This window comes from Gymnoscopelus microlampas (genome assembly GCF_963454915.1).
Source record: "Gymnoscopelus microlampas genome assembly, chromosome: 15".
Classification (NCBI taxonomy): domain Eukaryota; kingdom Metazoa; phylum Chordata; class Actinopteri; order Myctophiformes; family Myctophidae; genus Gymnoscopelus; species Gymnoscopelus microlampas.
Window position 1 is genome coordinate 28725161 of NC_139952.1, and position 26089 is coordinate 28751249.

Consider the following 26089-nt stretch of genomic DNA (forward strand, 5'->3'; position numbering starts at 1 on the left):
GCTTGCAATTGAACGATAATTCACACCCACAGCTTCACAACTGCAATTGTCTGTTAAAATAAAGTTGTTTTGTTTAGTTTTTTTGCTGTCTTGGATGAGTTTCTGTTGCCATCTACTGTATGTTAGATACATGTTTACATGAGTTGAAGGGGAACATAACTGTCATTGATCTGTTGCCACTGACGTGCTGATTGACGTGCTGATTTTGCACAGAAGGCAGAAATCCAGAGCAGAATAATAGAGGGCACTGTCCCCTAGTGGACAATAAAAGTGATAATTAAATGCCTCAATTTGAATGTGGCTTGACTTTAGTTGCAATGCATTTATGTTAAATTACATCAGAGTGGTTTTACTTTTAACCTTGATGATTTTAGATATCTGGCTTTGGAAGATCGACTTGTTTAAATTATGAACAAAGTAACTCAGGGGTATGATATCCTTAGTCTTAGTGCAACATTCTTTATGCATTTATGTAGACACCCAAAGTTTGTTCAGGCCCAAGATTTCTCAGCCACTCAGCCTGTGTTTTTTTTTTTTGGGGGGGGGGGGGGGGGGGGCAATCCACCACCTGTTTCATCACATCCCCCTGCCACCATCATCAGGACAAAGATGTTTGTATTTGGGGGCTGGTGGGACCTAGGGGGTCTACTAAGACAACATCAGTGTATTTGATATTGGCTCGTGCAACTTTACTTTGTTCACAAGTGGGAACAAAAGGCTGGGTTTTTGTCTGTCTGTTTTCCATCCAGGCTAATCACCCTCTCCTCCCTAATCAATCATCGTTGGCTACTACTTACATACCCCCCTCCCCCCCATTCACATACATAAGTCATTTAGCATAATGTAATAATTTTCTTCCCTTCTGTCACCCAGGTCACCATGGCAACACTCCTCCCATTCCCCATACACTCCCAGTCCCATCCCATACTACAGTAGGCCTACATCCACCCATCCAAATGACCAGTGCAATATCTACTCAACACGGTCTACTCTACTCTATTTGTGTGTGTGTGTGTGTGTGTGTGTGTGTGTGTGTGTGTGTGTGTGTGTGTGTGTGTGTGTGTGTGTGTGTGCGTGCGTGCGTGCGTGCATCCAGGACCGTATCACACATGACAGACATTATGCCATCATCATTGACCTTCTCCCTCCCACTCACGCACGCATAAGTCGGGCTTCATTTATTATTAGCACGCTTATTTGTTATGCTCTTATTTTGAAGTTTCCCAACCAGAAGTCACAGCTAGTGTGAGTTTTACAACAGAGAACATGATTGATTTGCAAAAAAATATCCTTTACATTCGGAAACATCATAGCTTGTGTAAAATCATGTCACAATCCAAGCGGTATACAAAAATAAAAATAAAATTGTCTAGGGTCAACTGGAAGGGGAGGGACTCACCCTCAGGGTTGCCATGTCCGCTTATTATAAGCGACTTTTGTTTTTTGGGGTTTGTTTCTGAAGTGGAGTTGCTTTTGGGCTTGTTTCCAATTTAAACACATATTATTTAAACCAGTGGTTCCCAAATAGCCTATTTTCATGTCATGGACCCCCAACTTAATATGTATTTGTCCCTAACTCCATCTGAAAATATTTTGTGCCAGGGACCCCCGTACCAGATTTGTGGGGGTATTTCTGGTGATAGGCTTTTACAGGGGACAGTTCCGAATTGCAGCCACAATGAGTGGTTTTGAAGGAGAGTAAGGAATCACACTTTTCAGAGTAAGGATCGATTCACACTTTTACAAATCTTGGAATGTTTCAAAGCTCTTCCAAATATTCCACATTTTATTTCAAGATTTCTTTTGAAAATAGCAGATCTACAAACTTGTAGATTGGCTATTTTCAATTAGCCAATAAAGTGCCAGTTTTGCGCTTGTTTCATAGACCTGATAGTCTGTTTCTCTCACAAAACCTGGCAACACTGCTCGCACTCTGCATTTAATTTCCGGGTCAACAGTGTTTCACCAACAACAGCTGCTGAACACTAACAACAAGGAAGTACAAAGTACAAGCAACACGGTTTAACATACTACGACATTATGCTATGACTTGATATATATACACTTCATACAACTACCGAAGGTAAGGAAACCTAAACTATTGGTGGAAAACACATCTATGCCACGTTTTTTTTACATTCTGTGATGTCATGATGAATACGCACTTGAAGGAGAATGTCGACATTATTTTAAGGTTTCACTTTCCTTTTTATGTGCAACAGCAGCAGAACTGTTAGTTGGGTGTTTGCAAGCCTTTTTATTCTGATTAGTGTGTGATGGGATATATCCCTACTACCACCATACTCATTGCATACTACATTGCAGATAGACTGAACATATTGGTAATGTTGATACATACCTATTAATTATATGCACGTATTACTGGTTAATAGATTGTGCCCTAACCCTGAACCAATATTTATATTTATTTATATCCAAGACAGTACATAACTATCCAGTGGTGTAAATTAACTAGTGCATTTACTCAAGTACTGTACTTAAGTACAATTTTGTGGTATTTACTTTACTGGAGTATTTTCATTTTTCAGTACTTTTACTTCTACTCCAATACATCTCAGAGGCAAATACTGTACTTTTACTCCACTACAATTATTTGAAAACTTGAGTTACTTTGTAGATTTTGATTATTCTTACACAAAGTACATTACTTTTGGGCTTTTACTCAAGTACATTTTTATTTCGGGGCTTTTGCTTGTAACAGTATTTGTACATTGCAGTATTGATACTTTTATTTAAGTAAAACATGTGAGTACTTTTTCCACCACTGCATATCTATGATGCGAAAGTTAAAGTCAGACTCGATAGAATACATCTATGATATAGTCTTGATCCAAGGATATTGGTAATGTATGCTGTTGATACATATTCATTATATGTACGTATTGCTGGTGATAGATTGTGCACTATTACCTGAACCAATATTTATATGTACATGCCTATTTACATGCCTATATCACTACATACCTATTACTACATACTACAATATTGTACATCCATACTTGTCAGGTGGAATCTACAGAATTTGTTGTACTGTTGATTCTCTGTACATATCTCTACTTTATGCACATTTACCCTACAACTTCTTATTATGCACTTGTTCGACCCCTTTCTGTATCTGTATTTAATCCTTATTACTGCAGTGCTGGTATGACAACGGAATTTCCCTCAGCCTCTTAATAAAGGTCTATCTAGCTACCTGACCCCCCCCCCGTCGCTATAGCTTGGATGGGGAGGTCACAGATGGTGCTAATGTATTCCTTAATTGTTATAGCCAACTGTAAATAAAGTACCCCCCACCTGCCTGGTGTGTGCAGTGCAGGTACAACGCTTTAACTACTATATCCTATGGATATATATATATATATATATATATATATATATATATATATATATATATATATATGAATGAGCTAATTTTGCAAACCACTGGACCGATTAACTGCAAACATTGTATGCACAGCACACTGTCTGCTAGTAGACTAGTACAGACATAGCCAGTATATATATTTTTTCATATACTTTCTGAAATATTTAATTTTGTAATGGAAGTCAGTGGGGGCTCTGCCTCTGATCACGGTGAAACCTTGCCCAAATTTGGGATGTCTCAGAAGACTGACGTCATAGATGACTGATCACATGAAGTCCGAGGTCCACATTGGACACCCATTTCGGATGCTGTCAATGAACTGAATGGGACGTTATCACGTTTAATCAGACTGTTGATTTGTCTAAGTAGGTGAGATACCGACCTACCGACGGGGCTCAGTAGGTCTTTTGCATAAAGTATAGTTTTGGACCGCGTCAGAGGCGCGCCGTCTGAAGGGCCGTCTTAAACGTGGGTAGGTCAGTGTCTCACCTACTTAGACCAATCAATAGTCTGATTAAACTTGATAATGTCCCATTCAGTGCATTGATATTGGAGTCTTCATCACATGATGATGATTTGATTTTTTTAGTTTCTAATTCAGTATAATGTCTTATTTGAGTGACAGCGACACCAACACCGACATACTAACTGGCTGACTTAAAGAACAACATTTATGCGTCTTGTTACCAGAATGCCTGTTGAAAACCAAGAGGGGAGGTCGGTGGAGGTGCTGGGACTTCCTGAAGGGGTCGACGAGGAACTGCTGTCTCTGTACTTTGAGAACAAACGCCGTTCAGGGGGAGGACCGCTGACCTCCGTGGAGAAGGAGGGTGACCGTGCCTTACTAGTGTTTGAGGAGGCAGAAGGTAAGAACCGAATGTTTGTTAATGATAAAATATTGATTGCACAGCCACTTGGCGCACTGACCATATGCTCGTTGTGACCCAAGTATGAATCAGACTCCTACAATGATGTCTTGGATGTCCTCCCTCTCTCTGTCTTCAATGTAATGTCTCTGCACTCCATCTTCTATAGCATAACATGCAACTATACTACTGTATATATATTACATATACCACTTCCATTCGTAACACTCGTGCAAGGTAAATGTACGTACTGTATATCAGTGGTTCTCAAACTTTTTCATGTCAAGGACCCCCAAATTTACACTTATTAACCCGCGGACCCCCATTTGAAAATATTAGCCAGGGGACCCTGATAAGAGAAGGTTTTTACGGCTCTCTAGCAGTGATTCTCAACCATTTTAATTTCAAGGACCCCCAGTTTGACATGCATTAGGCTACGGACCCCCATTTAATGGCATTTATACCGCTGGGACCCCAATTTATATTGTAAAATCAATGTTAATTTAACTCTGAGTGTGTACAAATGGAACCAAATGGACCCGTTAGGGTCCATTTGGTTCCATTTGTACACACTCAGAGTTACAGGGTCCATTTGGTTCATGTCCATCATTTAGCTGGGGACCCCCTGCAACCCCCTCAAGTACCCCTGGGGGTCCCCGGACCCCACTTTGAGAACCAATGCTGTATATGACACAACCCCAACCCCTCCTACTCTCATCCCCTATTTTATATTATAAAATGTTTGTGGAGACACTTGTAAGTACTTTGTGCGATCAAATCTGATGGTATTGACAAGACATGAACTGATTGAATCAACAGTTGCAGCACGAGTGTTGTCTAAAGGGCACCATGTTCTACATAACACTGAGCTGACGGTAAGAAAGCCCCCCTTGAAGGACCCATGGAGGCTGCTGCTCCGTGGGGTCAACGCAAACATCAACTTGGAGCTGGTGGAGCTCTATGTGGAGAACATGCTGGGTATGGAAATGGACAGTTACAGCCTGGATCCCCTACTCGAGAGAGGTCTTGTCCTTGTCCACTTCCAACAGCAGCTCTCTCAAGGTCAGACATTTACCCCCCCCCCCCCCCCCCCCCCCTCACTACTCACTAAATTCCACTTAATCATTTTACAATATTTCTAAATTATGTTAGGATAATATGCCTGCCTTTCTTTCAAAACAACTAATAGTGCAACACTTAACCCATTGAGACCTGAAACCGATATTACAGGTCTCCTAAATCTCAACAGCATTCTGAAAAACGCATGTTTCTATATCAGTGGTGCTCAAACTTTTTCATGTCAAGGACCCCCAAAATGATATGTATTTGGCCGCGGACCCCCATCAAAATATTTTGTTCCAGGGACCCCCAGAAGCAAAGATTTGAGTTAAAAATGTTCGCTTTAAGAAATGTATATATTCAGAAGATTTGCACACATTTTCACGATTTTTCAAAAATAGCAGATCTACAAGCTCGTAGCGCGGCACTCGGTGCCGCGCTATGAGCTTGTATATCTGCTATTTTTGAATAGCCAAAGTGTAAAATAATGCTTTTTAGCTCAAATCAAAAAATGACACAGTTCCAGGTCTTAATGGGTTTATCCCTGAGGTCGTAGTCACGGCACGACCACAGAACTGACATTGCCTTTTGTGAATGAAATTTGATGACAAATAAACTTGTCATTACTTTTTAATGTGCAGATTTCCAGCAGCTGAGTGCCAAGATCTCCAAAAAGCCCCTTGATGGTTCCAAGATAACTCTCGAACAAATTGAGCAAACGGACACCATCTTAGTGGAGAACCTGCCCCCTGGTATCTCTACGGTCACGCTTACGTCTTACCTGGAAAGCACAGGAGCTGGAAACCACAAAGTGAAGGAGGTCAACATGACATCACCAAGCACAGCCAGGGTCTCTCTTGTTGACTTTGAATGTAAGTTTTGCACGTTTCTCTATTGAGTGGTCCGATTTACTGAAATTATAATTTTTCGGAATATTGTAATCAAGATTATTAATGCTGATTTCTGGTGGAAAAAGATGATTTCATAATATTCTTAATGGCTCTTTGATTTTGCCTGATGGATAGGGAGGTAGTTAGTACAATGTTCTGGTCATCCTTTGTGACTATGGCAAATATGATTACCTAATCAGATTATAGAGCTTTTTCCACATACATACATACATACATACATACATACATACATACATACATACATACATACATACATGCATACATACATACACACACCTTAAAAACCCTTTAATTGCCAAATTTTGAGATTACATAATTATTCAACCTAAAATCTAAATTTTCGTTTACTGTAGATTAATTGTGCACACCTAGTCTCTGTGATAACCTTTACACCACATGTTATTCCTTTCTCTTGCTATTGTGTTTTGCAGATCTTTTCCATTTTTCAAATGAACCAAATATGTGTATGTTTTGTTTCCTTTCAATAGCTGTGGTTCATATCCTTAATCGGCCACACAAACTCGAAAATGCTGAACTAAACATGAGGCCGTATTTTGCCTTTCTTCAGCCTACGGAAAGCTTGTTAACATTGAACTCTGGAAATGAACCCTTAGATGGTAGCACGGATAGTGCCCGACATAATTTGAGTTCTCTGACACCGGTCGTTGCCGACAGCCAGTCCTCCCAACAGATGGCCTTACCTGAAGTTGCCCACACAGCAGCAGAAGTAGCAGAGGAAGTCATGGAGGACCTTACCAAGGACACAGAACCACTTACAAGCCACGTTGCTATCCCTGACCCATTAAAACTTGCCCTATTTCGGATCAGCACGCTTCCACAGGACATTGTACAGGCGTACCCAAACTTTGACATTAAAATCAGAGATGATGGTGTGTACATCGCAGGGCCTGATGAACTGACCATGGAGCAGCTAAAGAACGCCATCTTGGAGTTTCTAGGCAGTATTGCTCAGACACAGTTTCCTGTTGACGCGGAGACTGCCCAGTTTCTGACAAATCAAGCGGTCAAACAGCTGCTGCTGGAGACAATGAAGGAACGGGGGCTACCCAGTATTTACAATGTAGTAGGCAATGTCATTGCTGTAACATCGCTGTCTGTAAATCTCGTCAACCAGGCATGTAGCTTGTTGAAATCCCTGTTTTGCAGCTTCAGCATACCGGTGGATAAGGAATATGAGTGCATGTTATACTCCGAGGAGTTGTCTGGATTCCTTCAGTCGCTTGGATTCTGCTCTGCAAGGGTATCGGAAAGAGCGGGCGAGATTGAAGTGATGACTCTGAAAGGAATGGAGAGTGAAATGCAGGAAAAAATCGTGATGTTTCTCAGTACACCTATTGAGAGGGAGACGGTCATCTCTATGGAGCCGGGTAGGCTCAAATACATCCAGCTGCATCACCATCAATTGATGGCTGACATGGACCAAGTATCAATAGTCCCATTAGAGGCAGAGGATGTTTGTGGTTTAAAGGTATGTGGTGGCTCATTGCCAGAAAAAAAAATCATCTACAGAGTACAGCCCTTTCATGTGTTTTGTGTACAAAAAGTTGTACTGCATAGACAATTTATTAGCTTTTGTAGCTTTGGACATTTCTTTTAGATAAAGCTTCTATTTGGTAGTGTCTGGTACCATAAGAAATTGAACCAAACATTGGGCTTCATTATGATGTGGTGCGTTGTGAGCTTCTTGAATTAAAAATGCTTGCCTATACTAACATGCCCAAAATACATCTTTGATTCCCCAAATCTCATTCATTGTTCTGTTTTCATGAATGTCATTAATAGATCCGTGGCAATGCCATGGCTTGCCAAATGGCGGCTGAGGTGCTGCAAAGTGTTGTGTCCTCCATCTGCACCAGAACCATCACATCCAACCAGCCTGGCGTGTGCCGCTTCCTGCTAGAGGACGAGGGGCCCAGCATCCTGGCGGAGATAACCACCAAGTTCCAAGTGTACATCAGCATGGACAAGGTCTACTGGAAACGGATTCCCAATGAGGTATCATAATTGTAGGACAGATGGTACTTTGGTTTTCTTTCTAAATTTAGAGTAGCCAATTATCTACCTTTTTTCTCGCAATTTAGTCATGTCAGTTAATCCTCCCCACACAGTTCTGTATTGCCACTGCTATTGTACCCTACTGGCTCATCTGCCAGTGAGGAGCCCACACCGGGAGGAACCAGAATGAAATAAATGTCTATTCTTATCGTACCCCCTGAATAAGGAATCATTCATTATAGTTTTAGTATGATACCGTAGGCTTCAAAGCTTTGTGAGAGCAGTGACTTGCTTTGAAAAGTTGTATTTTTTTTAATAATTTGTATTTCTGCTTTATTGTAGATGGTGGAGACAGAAACCAAGGGCCCTGTTGTTGACCTGTAATACAGAATTTAACCAGGGATATAGCGATAATATAGTCAACACTTTAACAATGTAAAACCCTATAGTTGACCGGGGTTCCCAGGACTCTATACTTGGTCCCTTCCTACACCATTGCAAATCTCTCTACTGAAAATAGCAGATCGACGCATTGTGAGCTTGTAGAAATTGTATTTTCACCGAATGTTCGCTCCAGAATATGGACACAAGGGTTCATAGGGTTCTTATGGTTAACTAACCATTACACTATGGAAGTGCTCCTACTAGTAATAATTTAACTCTTATAGTATATTATTTCCTTTTCAGGACATCTTTGAAGCTGCATGGAAAATGATGTCCCTGCAAAGTTTCCAGAAAGTGTCTCTGGATGGTGCACAAGACATGGAAGTGTTAACTCAAACTGGTGAGAATTTAAAAAACCAACAAGCTCCTGATCAACGATTATTCTTAGGTCGTGCAAATTAAAGCGCACTATGTAACTTATTTTTAATGAATGAAATGTGTCCAATCTGTATGGTAGAGTATGTTAATACAATATAACTTATGCAATTGGGATGGGTGTATTTTTTCTCCCTGCTCTTCTATTGAGATATTTAGCTCGTGTCAAAGGTCATGTCTCACCTAGACACAGGATCTGACACAAATGTTTACCTGATGTTCAAGATTCAATTTATCCCCCGAGCAAGCAGGCAGGCTCTATTAGTTCAATGGTAAAAATGTCAGCACTTACACAGGAAACCAGGTTCAAATCCGGGGTAGAAGAGGAAAGTTACATAGTGCAGATTTAAATAACCATCATTTAAATGTGTTATTTCATTTTGCTGATTAACTTAACTATGTTTATGCATCCTTTTACTGAAACAATAATTTCACAGTGTGCTATGATTGTTGTATATATTTAGTTATTTTAATCTTAGTGCTTTTGTTATTCTTTAATATATTTTATCGTAACTAAAATGTCAGATTTTCTCTTGTGTACCTAATGCATGAGATTTTACAAATAACATTCCCCCCTGGGGATTACAATTTCTTTCCATTACATATTTTGATTCCAAAATCTTGAATATGGCAGATTTTTCTCGAAACGCACAATCCACTTTCTCTTCCTCCTTATGTGACACAGTTAATTTGTCTGAGGATTGATTACATTTTCATGATTAGTAGCATGTTATTCCTGCTCCCCTAATTACCGGTAAGCCCCCAAATGTTTGGGTGCTGAAAAGAGATAGTTAATTCAAAAGATAATAGAATTTGTATGTCCATAGTATTTCCTGCATATAACTTATGACCTTTGCATGTGTGCAATGCATTTCAAAACGATGTGTTTTCCTCTCATAGGCCTAATAGAGGAGGCAAAGAGAATTGTCTCAGTCATCGATGAAAAAATGGATGTGGCTCCATCCACTTCAGACAAAACCGATGACATGGAAGATGAAGATCTCTACACATCAGGGGAACCTACTGGCCCGAATGACGAGGACGACGATGTACTGATTATTAATGCTCCCTGTGACTTGAGAGAAATGGAAGGGGCCACTGCTGGAAATCCTGAATTACAGGATGAAGCCATGGGTCGTCCTCCTGCTAACTTGGAAGAAGATGCCCAACTGTCTCTAGCCATCCAGTATTCCATGGAGTACACAAGGTCGCAGGCTGAGGAGGAGGAAGAAGAGCTGCAGAAGGTACTGAAGCTATCCATGAATACTGCCAAACATGAAGGTCCTGCTATTCCTGCAAAGCAGACCCCCAAACAAGTCAAGGATGTCTATGCGTCCATGCAGGAAGAGATCAAGGCAATCAACACATCACAGATCTCTGTGTTTGCTGGCTATACCTCCGATCTGATCCGAACTGACATAGCTCTTGCAAAGAAGATTACTTTGAGACAGGTCGAGGAGAAACTAGAGCAAAAGGGGCTGAAGAACATGTCGGAGCTCCACAAGAAGTGTTTGGAGGTCATCAAGAGGAAGCATGCAGTGGAGATTAAGATTCAAGGCAACATGGTGATCATACGTGGTTTCAAGGACTTTGTGTCTAATGCACTGCCGGACATAAAGCTAGTCCTGAGGAAGATGTCCAGCGCCACTTCCGATGCTGATGTCCTGAAGACCCTGCAATGGGTTAGGCATGACGCGGCAGCAGCAACACCTTACGCTCCCGACACCACAGTGTTCATCGAGACCGCATGGAGGATGAAACAGAAGAAGATCAATCTCTTGCTAAACAATCAGCCCCACATTATCAACTTTGAGAAGATGGAAGAATACAACGTGGCCTCTGGGAAATCTGTGAAGATCTCCAGGAAAATGCTCAGTTTGGTTGACTTGACCACAAATGTGTCAGGTAAAGAAACCTTGGTACACTCACCCCCGGCATTAATCATGGAAGCTGTCACTCTATTCAGCCTAGTGGCAGCGTCATCACCAATTTTGTGTCACCTGTGTTTGTTAAGCATGGCAAAACATACAAACGCAACATTACCGGAGACAGACAAGAGGCGACTTACCCATTTCCGGTTTATTTTCCCATAGCTTTGCTTGATTGGCGTGGCAGGATATTTAATCCGGAAACAGTCAAATGTGTTTCCGGTTTAGATGCACTGCCATAACAATAAAGTGAAGCTATGGGAAAAATAACTGACTATGCCACATTCGGGAAACCTAATCTACAATTATGCACGTTGCCCGCTTTGTGCATAGACGTGAAATATCACTCATGTTGCATCTTTACATTACTTATATTGATTGAATATAATGTGTCGCTTCGGACAATCGTGTTGAGCATGGTGTGAATGCACCTTAAGATGTGTAATTTGGTTTGATTATCCAAAACTGTGTGTGTAAAAAAATACGCATGCTTTGCTTTTAACAGAAGAGGATTACTCTTTGCTGTCGAGCATGCCAGAAGTAGCCAGAGTAGACGAGGATTCGGATGAATTCCAAGACGTAGTGAAGGAATTCTACGAGAGTATACAGAAATACCACAGCAAAATAAGAATCATAAAGGTGAAAATATTTACTTTTTTTTATATATATATTTTTTTACATTTAAACATGTTTTATGTGTGATTGTAATACAAATATGTGTTTTCCGCAGGTGGAAAAGCTCATGAACCGACTGTTGTATAAACAGTACCAGCTGAAGAAAGCCAGCATAATGCAAAGTGCTACAGAACCAGAGATTGAGCGAACTCTCTACCACGGCACGAGTGAGTCCAGCGTGAAGGAGATATGCATTCATGGATTCAACAGAAGCTTCTGTGGAAAGAATGGTATGTTGTTGTTTTTTTTATGGCGGATGTGCACATTTGACATGTTTTGGTCAATAAATAAATAAGTAATTATGTCTTGTCTGAATTGTATTTAATTTAACATCATGTTGTAATGTCTTTCATGTCGATGCCGTGTATACTGTACCATTCGGCACTGTCCCCCTTATTAACTGGGGACAATTATGATATCCATCGTTGTGTTTAAAAAACACATCTCTGAAAGGATGGATCACCATCTTTATTTATTCATCTGTAAAGCCCTCCTAACCTCTTTGCCTCAATTCTCTCTTGGTCTTAAATGAATAGCCGTATCACACACATTCTCAAAATGTTCCTTATAATGTAGCGTACTGAAGTCTGACGTCAAAACCACACCCACTAAGTCATAAAGACATTTCTTTCTTTTCTTTTTTTCTTCGTTATTTTTGGGGGCATTAAAATGTCCAAGCCTTTATTTGATAGCGAATTGGATTCAAAACCCTGAATGCACTAAATGGCAAACTGAAACTTCACCTCTTGTAATTTTACGTTTCTGATTTCAACTTTTGTTACATCTGAGTGAAATACTTTTTGATTATTGCATTTTTATTACAAATGTATTTTAATGTATACTCTTATCTTGTAAATGTTCCTTCTGTGTGTTCTCCAAGAAAGAAAGAAAAGTTAATTAATTGAATGAATGGGCAATATTTTAAAAAAAATAATTCAATCAATCTTTCTTTCCACAGCCACCGTTTATGGCCAAGGAGTGTATTTTGCTGTGAACTCGGCGCTGTCTGTCCAGGAGCAGTACTCTCCTCCAAATGCAGAAGGATACAAATTTGTCTTTGTCGGAAAAGTGTTAACGGGTGACTACACGAAAGGCGACCATTCGATGAAGACTGCCCCATTGAAGGAGAGTGACGACATACCGCTGAGATATGACAGCGTGACAGACAACATTACCATGCCCACAATGTTTATTATCTTCAATGATACACAGGCTTATCCACAATACCTCATTACATGCCAGAAAATCCACCGCTGAGGGGATAGGGAAGCGTCAGAAAAGTGTAATCTATGGGATACTGGCTGATTTGAACGTAGATAATATAAATTTAATTTAATTTTATATCTTGTCAATTTTTTTTATCAATTGGAAACTTTTGATATTATAATTTCTTTTCCTCATATGACAGCAATATGCTTCGTAATTTTAATATGCTTTTTGTGTTTTGAGTTACATGTTAATATGTCGCAAGTTGTAAATCTTGCATATCTGTCCCCTTTGGCTTTTATTAGAAATAAACATTTTATTTTAGTGTATGGAGCACTGGTTTAATTGTACATTAAATGGTTTTCTATAGAACATCTTATGCACATGATAATATATGAAGCGTGAGTAATGGGCTCCAGTCATCCATTGAATTCCATCTTTTGATTTCAATCATTTTTTTAGTTTAACAGACAAAGGCTGAATGGTGTTATTCAGGAGGCTCTTATACATAACCATAGGAGCCTCCTGGATAACAGCATATGCCTTTGTTATATTATAATTTGACTCATTCATTGAAATCACAACATTATTTTGTATTTTAATGTGACTACTGGAAGGGATTGTGCTTGCGTAACGAGTATGTAAAGATTTACTGTCAACGTGACTATTGCCTTGTTTATCTATAAAAATACTAAGAAATATCCTGCAGGCTAAGGCAGAATAGAGGCATAACATGCAAATGAATGTGAATTTTACATGCATATATTGTATACTGTAGGCCTATTTTTCTGTTGAAAAGTTAAATAAACCTTGATTTTGATTTATGAGGCGTGTTGATTGTATAACCCGTTTTGTATGAGGGCAGGCCTATCTATGATCTACTATTCAGCCACATAGGAAATTCGACCAAGTGTACTACGTCAGTGATCTGTTCTATACAGCAGTGGTTCTGTGGGGTCGGGGGGGCCCCCAGGAGTCCTTGAGGGGGTTCAAAGGGGTTCCCAGCTTAATTCCTTGTTAAGAACCAGATGGATGCTTAGGGGTATGTAAGTATTCAAATGGACCGAACCTGTCCATTTGTACACTCAGTTAAACACAGGATTTTACAGTGTAGATTGGGTTTTCCAGAGATGGTATGTAAAACCCTACATATACACTTGCTATTTAAAAAATAAAAATAAGATTTTTTAATATTTCTGACTTATTTTAACACAAATCTTGTATGGGGTTCCCAAACCTGGCACACAATATTTTCAGATGGGATTATGTGACCAAATACATTAATATGGGGTTGAACATGAAAAAGTTTGGGAACCACTCAATCTATGGAACCACTGGTCTAATGATGCATATCAAACTGTCTGTCCTAGAGATCAGTGTAAGTACTCTTATTTTGAAGGATTTTGCCGGAAGACGTTAACAACCGGGGCGGGGATAGTCTTAAGAGCTAACAACAGCCAGTGTTGCCATGTCTGCTTATTATAAGCGATTCTGGGCTTGTTTTTCTTTAAAGTTTCTTGTAAATATTGATAGTTGCGCGTTGCGGTGTTTTAGGTTTGTTTAAAAAAAAATATATATATATCATTCAAACCAGTGGTTCACTAATATTTTCATGATAATGTTGTGTGCCCGGGGGAGCATTTGTGTTGCTAGAATAGAATGTTTCATAAATATGCCACATTTTATTGTTGTGAGCTTGTATGCATGTAGGTTTAAAGTAGCCTGACACTCAGCCTGAATTTCTTGTTTTGTTTCACATGAGGCTAGCGATTCAGGCGCTGGAGTCAGACGAGGTTTTTTTCCTCCGAGGTGGAAAGACTGGTGATGCGAGGTTAGGTTTAAAGTGCTCATGTGGCTAAAGTTGCTTATTTTGGGCTTGTTTTCCTAGACCTGGTTGCTTGTTTCTTTAGCACTACCTGGCAACATTGTCAACGAGCTAACAACAGCATACTAGCTAGTGTGTGTAGCTACGTTGCTAGTCCCGGAATCCTAAACCATGGCGTATTAAATTAACAGAAAAAAGAGGGAAATAAAACTAAACATTCCTAATAACGTGTTTATCATAAGTAAGTTCAAATGTTCAGTTTACGGCCAGTCAGAAAACAAAATCATTCAGGAGGGAGGGAGGCAGGTGCTGTGGTTCAATGCTAGCGTTAGCTTAGTATTTCCTATGATCCACATGAGATATATTTACTAGAGATATGGATCTATTGTTGTATATCTAATAAAATAACGGTTCTGCTGCCCGGGGGAGACGTGTAGTGAAGTAGCAGATTATTAATGTTGCTTGTTAGTTAGGTTAGCCTTAAATGTTTTCTGAAAGGCTAATGTAGAGCATCCTTTCGCAGCCCCCATGGCATTAATGAATGAATGAATCAATCTTTTGATGTATCAATATGACCAATGTATCATGTACTATGTACTAATGTAATCTATGTGCCTTTGATCACCCCAAGTTGGCTCCATAGGAGGACTCCAGGAGGCATTTGATATGAAGCTGATAACCACTTTAAATTTGGCTTAGCTTTTTTGAGCATGTCATTGTCATGTTCCTAACTACCAAACATAAGTATTGTTCGTCTTTAAATGTCTCGATTAATTGAATACACAGGACCTTAATGGAAACAAGCCCTGAGGGCTTATCTGGGTTATCCTTTAGCATTTGTCCCACGTTGCCTTGTTTTTGCAAACTGTTGATAAAGTATTGAATCAATCCCCCCCAAAAAACAAGTGCCAAATAAAAAAATGAAATGGCTAAAGTAGCATATGTAGATGAATTGTTTTCACTATTCATCTATATGGGGTTTAAAGGGGTTAATATATCTCAACAGATAAAGTGAACGAATCATGGCCGTCTCAGTCAATGTTGTTGTTGCTGACATTAATGCAGATGCTGAAGAGGACTGCAGCAATCCTCCAGGATGTATGCGGTGTACAGACAAGCCCACACCCCCACTGCAGTGGAGTTCTCTGTCTACTGCAACTTCATCTCCAGTAAGGAGAAGAACCTGGTCGTTGCTGGCACGTCTCAGCTCTATATCTACAGGATCATCCATGATGTGGAGGTGAGGCTCTCGCTTAATAAGACCATCGTGTTTTTATTCAAGAATGGATGAATGAATGTGTGCGACATTGACGTAATTGCATCATTATTTCAGAATACCTCAAAGACAGACAAAGCTCCAGGTATGTCCCAATAAATGCCTTTTCTCTTTTGTTATTTCATTTGGCAGCTTGGATATGATATTTGCCCTGTATTTTTGATCTTTTGTCTATGCCTACAGATGCAAAAACACGAAAGGAGAAGTTGGAGCAGGTGGCATCCTTCTCCCTTTTTGGCAATATCATGTCTATGGCCAGTGTGCAGCTCGGAGCGGCGAACAGAGATGCTCTGTTGCTCAGTTTCAAAGATGCCAAGGTAATGTATGCCTCTCTGACCAGTGCAAAAGAACTGTGTCGTACCAGTATGAGTACCCATTAACTGTACCTGAGTAACTGTAACTGACTATTTTCTCTTCTTAGTTGTCAGTGGTGGAGTATGACCCAGGGACCCACGACCTGAAGACATGTTCTCTTCTCTTCTATGAGGAGCCTGAGCTCAGAGTATGTGGAAACGTTTTTATTTTATTTTGTTTGATATATTTTCTCTTCTTCTTTCGGATTTTAAGTCACAGTCATGTTGATGATTAAGTCAAAATTGCTTGAGGTCCAGTTGATTGATCGTACAATACAAAGTTGATTTCCAGAAAATAGTGTCCAAATGTAACTTACATGTTCTGATCTGAATTTGCAGGATGGATTTGTCCAGAATGTACACATTCCTATTGTCCGTGTGGATCCAGAGAATCGATGTGCCGTGATGCTGGTTTACGGCACCAAACTTATTGTGTTGCCGTTCAGGAAGGATACACTGACGGATGAGCAAGAGGCGGTTGTTGGTGAAGGGTACGTAGATCTGGGGTTGGGATTCTCTAGGATTTTAACGATTCCGGTCCAATTCCTTAGAGGTTCCCTTTAACGATTCATGGTCCATTTGTACACTCTGAGAGTTATGATGGTCCTTGAAATTAAAAAAGTTTGAGAACCACTGGTATTGTAATTGTATAGCAGACATGAAGTCCACATACCGGCTCATATGCGTGATAAACCGGTTCCGAAAACGGTTCTAAATGTGATGGAACCGATTTCGGTTCCTCAATGTTGGATCCGGATCCCAACCCTACGCACATCTTCACTGTCACATAATGAACCTTTTATCCACTGTAACTTATAAAAAAACATGGTTACATACTTTGTGACCATGGATGTAGGAGGTTAACCTAGTATCCCTATTCTAGGGCGAACATTCACCGAAAATAGCTGATCTAGGTGCAAGATCACTATTATGGCCAGAATGCATTGTGAGCTTGTAGATCTGCCATTTTCGGGAAGATATTTGGTGTAGAGGAAAAAACAAGCAGACCTATTATAGAGCCCTGGGGTCCCCTGCCAACTAAGTATATTTATGATTTAAGTGGTTAAAAGACATTAGCAGTGTTACTACATGTCATTGTCCATTGTCAACATTGGCTACATCATTTACATAAACCTCAACCATTATTTCACAAATCGCTAACTGTATCATTAAATGCCCTTTTCAAGCTAAAATTTTAGTTTGAAATGCAGCACTATTTTTCCAGTGGCTGTACCGGAGTAATTCAGTAATTTTAGATAGACAGACGGCTCTTCAAAAAAGGGTGAATTACATACGGACGGTATACCTAAAAACTTTAAAGTCTTGTAGAGTGTTTTTCTAAACCGTTTCATCATGATTGTCAGTGAATGACGTTCAGAAATGTAGGCTGACATCTACTTGTATACACTGCATACACTTGTGCAATCTATGCTAATAGTGAGGATTCAAATTAGACTGCATGGTCTGTTAACCTTGGCAAAGCTAGTATGTTATAACCTCTGAACGGATAACATACATTCTTGACACTGTACAAGTTACCACGGCTGCTACTAATGATTATTTTCATAATCAATTAATCTGTTGATTTCATGATACATCTCAAAGCCGGTCAGTTGATTAATAAAATTGTATTTGATTGATCTTCTGTAGATCGATTAATAGTTTCACCCCTGCAAGTTACAGTCAAATCTTATTTGCATCCTTTTGTGTATTTAATCCCAGTCACGTACTGTATGTCTAATGCATGGATTCGTTTTTGTCTTGCCTGCAGGCCCAAATCCAACTTTCTGCCCAGCTACAACATTGACGTGCGTGAGCTGGACGAGAAGCTGCTCAACATCATTGACATGAAGTTCCTTCATGGTTACTATGAACCCACACTGCTCATCCTGTATGAGCCCAACCAAACCTGGCCTGGGTCAGTCTGCCACAACACCACTAACTTTAGATTTATAAACTGCTCAAAAAAAGTTCGGAAACTTAACTTCGGTCAATTATATCTCCCCTTTAATAATACCAATGTAAGGATCGTGCATTTGTGGAATGAGCAACACAGCTAAACGTGTGGGTAGCGCCTCCAAAAAATGTGCCAAAATCACCCAATATGCTTCTGTTGGTAATCACTCTTGTTTTGAGCAACCTGTCAGCGCACACCTGCTGAGAGGTGTGTGCCAGTAGTCACAGGTGTGTGACTGCCTCACAGGTGAGTGACTGGCACCTGAACATGGGTTCTGCAACTTTGTTGAGTTTGTACTCCAAGCAGCAACACTGCCCCCATGGAAAGATGCCACGTTTGTCCCTTCAGGATAAGGCCCGTGCAATAGGGCAAGCGAAGCTGGTGTTCCGTTATGCAGAGTGACAGCATTATTTGGTGTTAGCCCTGGTACCATTTACAAACTTAGGACCAAGTTCTGTGAGACAGGTGAAGTCAACAAGGAAGACAACATCCCAAGACCCCTTGCTTCACTGAGGAACCATAGATTTACAGGCAAGATTTGCACAACGGTACCAAAGACAGATGACAAAGTTGCAGGGTCCATGCTCAGGTAATCTGAGTTCCCAGAAGTTTTCGCCAGCTCTGGCGAGGAACTTCTGGGCCACAGCCCTGGTATTTGTGGGCGGGATGTACGTCACGCTCTGAATCTGAGCGGACACGCCTCTTACCGGTCTGAGAGCTGTGCAACTCGTCTAAAAAGTCCGACGAGAGGCAAACAGCAGTACACAACAATGGCGGCCGAAATTTCTCAAGGGGAAATTGCTTCCCGTCGATCCTATTTAGATGCATCACCCACTGCATGTGGATCCCGCCCCCTTTTCTTCATTGGCTGTTGATTTGAATCACAACGCAGTGGCCGCGCCCCTGCTGTCCAAGCTCCGACGCTAACCCTCCCAGACTAATGCTCAGGTGCCAGTCACACACCTGCCTGCAAATGGTACCAGGGCTGACATCAAATAATGCGTAATCTGCGTTTAGATGTGTTGCTCATTCCAAGAATGCACGATCCTTACAAGCTGTACCTCGTTGTAAAGGTGACTAATCAACGATAAAAATGATATAAAACACAATAATTGGTATAATTAAAGGGGAGATATAATTGACCGAAGTTAAGTTTCCGAACTTTTTTTGAGCAGTTTATGTTTAAACCACTTGAACCCTAGCATCCTTATTTTGGTGCTATAGTATCATTCAGAGAAGTGCAGACGCATCTTTTGTTTATGTCTACACCTTTTTATCTGTGTTGCTGGCATTGTTGTTGAATGAGAACCAAGAGTGAAAAGAATAACACATCTTCTTGATACTACTAATCACTGCAAAGGATATTCAGCATGTAACTGTTTTGTGTGAACTGTTGACAGGCGTGTGGCTGTACGTCAGGACACCTGTAGCATTGTGGCCATCTCACTCAATATCATGCAGAAGGTGCATCCTGTCATCTGGTCTCTCACCAATCTGCCGTTTGACTGTACTCAGGTCATGGCTGTTCCCAAGCCCATCGGTGAGCACAGCATTGATTTATTTTGTGATCAAATTTGTCTTTATTTTCATAATGTTTTCACATTGAAAATGAATGTAAAAAAATGCCCTACTGTTCACATACCCTGTACATTTACAGTCTTCTCCCTGATTCTGTAACATACTGTAGTTGTTCTGCATTAGCCCCTTCCACCCTTCACTTAATATGCTATAGGTTATTGATAGAATATGTTTGCGAACTACATCTTTTATTATACATTTTTCTATGTTTATTTCTTAATGCCATAGAGGACACAATGTATGAATACATAGAATGCATGAATATGAAGAAAGATAGAAAAGACGGAGGGATAAAACATGATCATGCCAAGAAATGTGTCTGACTACACTGACGAGTTTCATTATGGCTTCTGTCTTCACTGATAGGTGGAGTAGTGGTGTTTGCTGTGAATTCATTGCTATACTTAAACCAGAGCGTTCCACCGTTTGGGGTCTCGCTCAATTCACTGACAACCGGGACCACGGCATTCCCCCTTCGTGAGTATTCACATCTACAGCACGCAACACACGTCTCAACTCTACACTGATATCTTTAACTCAATATCATCATGTGTTTTGGTCATGCAGGCACACAGGATGAAGTAAAGATCTCCTTGGACTGTTCCCAGGCGGCCTTCATCGGCTATGATAAGATGGTCATCTCTTTGAAAGGAGGTGAAATGTGAGTGGACCGTAGACATTTTGACTGGAAATGTACGGTATGGTATCAACCAGGACTTTGTGACCCTCCGTTCACTGTTTCACTGTTCTGTTCTGCTCTCATCTCCGTAGTTATGTGTTGACCCTCATCACTGATGGCATGAGGAGTGTCCGGGCTTTCCATTTTGACAAGGCTGCAGCCAGCGTCCTGACTACCTGTGTGAGTGCTGTGTGTAGTTAAGAACTCACAAACACTACATTGCCATGTAGGATGTGCGCTACAGGAATTGGGATATATCACTTTCAAACATGTTTGGGGTCATTTTAACATTTACTCAGGCTTTAGTGTAGACCTCAGACAGTTTTTAAGTTGCTTGATTCAATATTTAGATATTTGATCTACATTTTACCAGACACACCTATACAAACTCATTGTAACTTCATACTCCATTTTAACCGTGATAGATTTGTCAAAAACATCCGTCCTTGGTACTGATGACTGATATTGTCCTTTTAGGGGCTGTGTTTTTTTTCAATTACTTTTTCATACATTTTTATCACAAATATCGAAACTAGCCAATCTACAAACTCACAACATATCACATAGTGCTACTTTCATTTTATCGAGCTATGACGTCCTGTGTACATCAGCCTTTATGTTTATTATTAATGTGGGATCTCTTGCAGATGATGACCATGGAGCCTGGCTATCTGTTCCTGGGCTCTCGACTTGGAAACTCTCTGCTCCTGAAGTACACAGAGAAACTTCAAGAGACCACAACGGAAGAGGGGGATGAAAAACAGGACAAAGAGAAAGAGATGGATAAAGATAAACAAGTACGTTTTTGGAGTTTAAACACATTAACCCTATTCTGGGTATGTCATAATAGGCGAACAGTTGGCGAAACTAAGTGAACGTTCAGGGAAAATAACAGCTCTACAAGCTCACAAGGGGTGCAAGTCACGACACCTTGTGATCTTGTAGATCGGCTGTTTTCGATATTTGACGTATCTCTTGTTTATGTGGTTAAATTATGGCCATTGACAAGATTTTTCATGTAAATTATGGCCATTGACAAGGTTTTTCATGTAGGCACATAATGCAAATCATGGCCATTGACAAGGTTTTTCATGTAGGCACTTATGGATATAATATTGCCTGTCAAATTGTCATTTTGTTAAATAACAATGTGCATCTAAATGTTGGTTTGGATAAGACATAGCAAAAGTGATTTTTATTGAACACAAGGTTTATTCTTATCATGTTGTTGTTTGATTTGCCCCCTTGTGTCCAACTCTTGTTACAACAACTCATTGCTTATAACCATTTCAGGAAGAGCCACCCAGCAAAAAGAAGAGGATTGATTCTTCTGCTAACTGGACTGGTATAACATCTCTAATGTAGATTTCTAAAATGCTCATAAGAATCTTTTCCACCAACAAATAAATAATGTTACCGTTTTTTTTTTCTCTTTTTATATCAGATGAGGTGGATGAGATTGAAGTGTATGGTAATGAGGCCTTGTCAGGCACTCAGCTGGCCACTTATTCTTTTGAGGTACAAAACGATAACAGCTTAATTGGCTATTATTAAATACATGTATGCCATATACTATATATTATTATCATTAATATCCTATAATCCTTTTTTACAGGTGTGTGACAGCATATTAAACATTGGACCCTGTGCCAGTGCATCCATGGGCGAGCCTGCCTTCTTGTCTGAGGAGGTACAGTACAGTAACATAAAAGTCATTCTAATGTCATCTGCTATCATGATTATATATATTTTTTACAATGCCTATATTTTGGGTTCTCTGGTCCAGTGCATTAGTTACAGCTGTGCCTCACTAGCGCCCTGTCACAGACAGTGTTATCTTATAGATAATGTCTCACTGTCTGTACTTTATTGACATAACTTTTTTTTAAAGAAATTAATTAATATAGTAATTATCCTACAGTGACTAAACGCACAAATAAGAACAAACAAAAAAGATTACCCAGGGGGCAAAGGGGGGTATGCTGCATTTGCTCTGCTATAAAAGGTTGGCCACCAGAAATAATATCTATGACCCCGTAGGATCACAACCTATATGGACAACCCGGTCAATTTTTTGCTGGAAATCCAATATGGCCGCCTCAATATTGGCCCCTATCAGTACCTAGGGGCAAAAGGGGATATGCTGCATTTGCCCTGCCATAAAAGGTTGGCCACCAGAAATAATATCTATGACCCAGTAGGATCACAACCTATATGGACAACCCGGTCAACTTGCTGCTGGAAATCCAATATGGCCGCCTCAATATTGGCCCCTATCAAAAAATAGCTTTGGCAATAACTTTTGAACCAGATGGGCTAGAAATAAAAACTTGGTGTCTATTTCATGGTTTCAGAGCATGAGAAACTCAATGGAATACTTATCTTTATGATTGGGTGTGTCTTGCCCTTTAATTTGCATATTTCCAAGATGGATGCCACGCGAAAATGAGTTTTACTATGACTTTTACAGTGACAGCTTACTGTTATGGCAAAAAGTCTGCTTTTTAAGCAATATGAACACATTTGGTCAGTTTGAGCTTTCATTTCTATTTTGTCAATATGGCTGCAGTCATAAATAATGTATGGTATTACATTTTCCCCCAGATTTATTGATTTATAGATCTATAGTTGTGGGGATGATTGCAGAGAAAAATCGGAGAAAAAGCCCACAATGTATCTTATGTATCATTTTAATAAACTAAATACAATATAAACATACACATGCACACTCCAAGACTTGCCAAAAACTTCAACTTTAGGGCTATACAAATTAACATAGTGGTATGCATTCAAGTAACATAACAAAATATAGACTACTTAGTGACAAATAGAGTAAAGGCGGAGTTGAGGTTGCCTACAAAAGGTTCATTTTGACCTCTATGGTGCTGTCTTGCCTGCTTCTAAAGCCAATGATACTATGGTACAATGCTATTCACTGTCACTGTTGTCATGTGTTGCACTGATCCTGCTGCATCGTGTCTCCAGTACCTGGCAACGGCATCCTAAGTAGCATGGAATTGCCTTCTTTGCACAGGAACAGAGGCATGATATTGCCTTGTTCATTGACAAAGGCAAGGCTGGTTCGGTAGATCCAAGAGGGACTGCATTGCTAGCACTGAGAGACCATCCATACTCTGTGAAAGAAGGAATATCCGGCTTGGCGATATGTGCACATTTATCTATTATGGTTGCTAGAACAGCTCTTCTCAGGTGCAGGTCAAAGGCATTCTCTGTCGGGGGCAGCAGCTTTAAAAGGGTTGATCTATTATTGAGGAACTTGTACACTCTAAGCTTACTCAGGTCAAAATCCTCCGGGTGGTCCGCTTTGGATGTATATACAGCAATTGTGAGGTCTCGTGCCTGATTGATGACGTCATATGAGACGGAATCAGAAGAGTTCTCACCAAACTCCTCAAGTGCAGGGAGATCCAGACGCATGCTGGCCTTGAACCATGCCTTCTTCCCAGTGAAAAAGGGATAGCTGGTGGTATCTCTGCCACTTAAACTATGGATAAAGGGCAGGGCACGACACTGTGCAAGCCCCAGTGCTGATACCATTTGATGGATAGGAAGGTATGAATTTTGTTCTCACCCACAGCTCTGGAAGGCATCTGAGATGGGTTGCTGCATAGTAAAGGCACATGATGATGATGTCTGTGTCATTGGCATGGATGACAACTCTGTCAACTTTGTCATTCTGGACACTGTACAGGGTGTGGAGTATTATTCTTGTATCAGCTTCCTGTTGTGTGGATTCTAGTGCAGGGACATCTTCAATAGACCCCTCCTTGATCACCACACTCCTTGTCTCTTCTTTAAACCACCCACCCAGGTAAAGATGTGTTGGACCAAGGGCCGACTTAAGTTTCTCATTTTCACACCATTCGTCACAGAGGAAACTCAATAGGTTTGCCTTGTTAGCTGACACAGCAAAAAACTCCTGAGGATCTGGAGCTGTGTAACGCATACTGACTTCATATTCTTTGGTAGGTTTTGGTCGAGCATATCTGTGTTCTTGCTCAGCTGTCTTAAGACTAGGTCCACTGTACCGGTCACAACAGAAGTGAATGATCTCTGTGCCAGCAGGCACATCATTCAACAGCAGACGTTGGTATCGTTCAGCGATTGTTCCAAATGCTTCACCTTTCAGGAACGACCAATGGCGTATGGCATACATGGCATCAATAACTACTGCTGTTTTTCTGTCTTCTGTAGGCAGGTCAGGGATGCATGCAACTTTGGTCTCCTCTTTCAGGACCTTCACAAGGCTTGCCTTGGTACCTGTTCTCATCCTGCCATCTTCCTGGAAGAGGGAAGGGGGGAAGCCACTGCACTCGTGGTTGCCTATAAAGTCAACAAGGTTGAGTTCTCCACCACTGGCTATGATTTGGGTCATGCGCAGGAGGGCAGCAATTTCATTGCTCTTGCCAGGTGCTGAGGTTTTCCCCTTAGACTTTTTAGATTTTGTGTTTTGAGTGTGGGAAGTGTTAAGCTTCATTATGCTTGTCTTCTTCTGTTCACTGGACAATGACTCACACAGTGCCTTCAGACCCAGTTCTTTCACACTCATCAAGTGGTCCTTGACTGTGGAATCAGCACACTGTCCTGTAGATATGTTGATCGTGGATGATGTGCTCACTGTAAATGGGTTAGTCTCCACTGCTGCCATGACCTTGACTACCATCTCTGCATCTCGGATTACACGACTCTGACCAGACTCATGGTGTGGGTTGGAGGAGTGGAGGTGGAGCATAGACTTGAGCTCTGCAGAGACAGCTGCTGTGAGTGGTTTTGTGTAGACCCATTTTGTCCTGGCAGCAGGGCTGAGTGTAATGCCATCCAGACTGCTTGCTTCTGTGGCATCGGCATTATAGGTCTGCTCCAGTAGCATGTCAAGAGAAACATTGTTGTGGCTGCCATCTGCTCGTCTGCCAACAAATACACCTGCCATCAGTGCTTCATGTACCTCTGAAGCTGTTTCTGGTAGTTTCTTCATCTCAGCCAAATACAGAGGTAAAGATTGCTGCCCGTACTTGTAGTGGCCTGCTGCAGTGAGGTAGGGTAGCATTCTTGCTGATTCACAGAGATGTCCTGTCCAGTCACCTTCCCGATCGTAGTAGATAAACCTTTGGAGAATATCTGACATCTCCAGGAAGGTTTCCCAGAGGACTGCAGTTGGTTGCCCATTCAATGATTCCTGAAAAAGCAGCAGCTGCTCTCTTAGGACTGCCATCTCTGGACTGCCATCTCTGTTGCCATAACAGTCAGCTGTCACTGTAAAAGTCATAGTAAAACTCATTTTCGCGTGGCATCCATCTTGGAAATATGCAAATTAAAGGTCCAGACACACCCAATCATAAAGATAAGTATTCCATTGAGTTTCTCATGCTCTGAAACCATGAAATAGACACCAAGTTTTTATTTCTAGCCCATCTGGTTCAAAAGTTATTGCCAAAGCTATTTTCTGATAGGGGCCAATATTGAGGCGGCCATATTGGATTTCCAGCAGCAAGTTAACCGGGTTGTCCATATAGGTTGTGATCCTACTGGGTC

The 26089-nt window shown here is 40.7% G+C and overlaps 2 protein-coding genes across 2 annotated transcripts in view; both read left to right on the forward strand.

The window, feature by feature from the left end:
• Positions 1 to 1958: 1958 nt before the first annotated feature.
• parp10 (poly(ADP-ribose) polymerase family member 10) lies at positions 1959 to 13693 on the forward strand. The gene is made up of 11 exons (XM_084081061.1): positions 1959 to 2083; positions 4079 to 4254; positions 5074 to 5316; positions 5955 to 6185; positions 6713 to 7713; positions 8028 to 8240; positions 8928 to 9024; positions 9960 to 10964; positions 11493 to 11626; positions 11718 to 11892; positions 12621 to 13693. Exons 2-11 carry the CDS (start codon positions 4080 to 4082, stop codon positions 12917 to 12919), a joined length of 3573 nt encoding a protein of 1190 aa, XP_083937187.1. The 5' UTR covers positions 1959 to 2083; position 4079; the 3' UTR covers positions 12920 to 13693.
• A 1100-nt stretch (positions 13694 to 14793) lies between these two features.
• The window catches only part of cpsf1 (cleavage and polyadenylation specific factor 1), a 32841-nt gene continuing 21545 nt past the window's right edge, over positions 14794 to 26089 (forward strand). The window contains exons 1-15 of the mRNA XM_084081312.1: positions 14794 to 14934; positions 15759 to 15933; positions 16027 to 16054; positions 16153 to 16286; positions 16391 to 16471; positions 16662 to 16813; positions 18094 to 18240; positions 19680 to 19819; positions 20224 to 20334; positions 20425 to 20518; positions 20629 to 20716; positions 21184 to 21333; positions 21830 to 21881; positions 21981 to 22054; positions 22152 to 22226. Coding sequence (XP_083937438.1) covers positions 15790 to 15933; positions 16027 to 16054; positions 16153 to 16286; positions 16391 to 16471; positions 16662 to 16813; positions 18094 to 18240; positions 19680 to 19819; positions 20224 to 20334; positions 20425 to 20518; positions 20629 to 20716; positions 21184 to 21333; positions 21830 to 21881; positions 21981 to 22054; positions 22152 to 22226 — 1470 coding nt within the window. The 5' untranslated portion in view covers positions 14794 to 14934; positions 15759 to 15789. The remainder of the gene's footprint in view (positions 14935 to 15758; positions 15934 to 16026; positions 16055 to 16152; positions 16287 to 16390; positions 16472 to 16661; positions 16814 to 18093; positions 18241 to 19679; positions 19820 to 20223; positions 20335 to 20424; positions 20519 to 20628; positions 20717 to 21183; positions 21334 to 21829; positions 21882 to 21980; positions 22055 to 22151; positions 22227 to 26089) is intronic.

Excerpts from the sequence above, each read along its gene's own strand:
- parp10 (XM_084081061.1), top strand. The coding sequence starts at position 4,080 with ATGCCTGTTGAAAACCAAGAGGGGAGGTCGGTGGAGGTGCTGGGACTT. Across the intron at positions 4,255-5,073 it reads AGTGTTTGAGGAGGCAGAAG|TTGCAGCACGAGTGTTGTCT; the intron begins GTAAGAACCGAA and ends TTGAATCAACAG. Across the intron at positions 8,241-8,927 it reads GGAAACGGATTCCCAATGAG|GACATCTTTGAAGCTGCATG; the intron begins GTATCATAATTG and ends TTTCCTTTTCAG.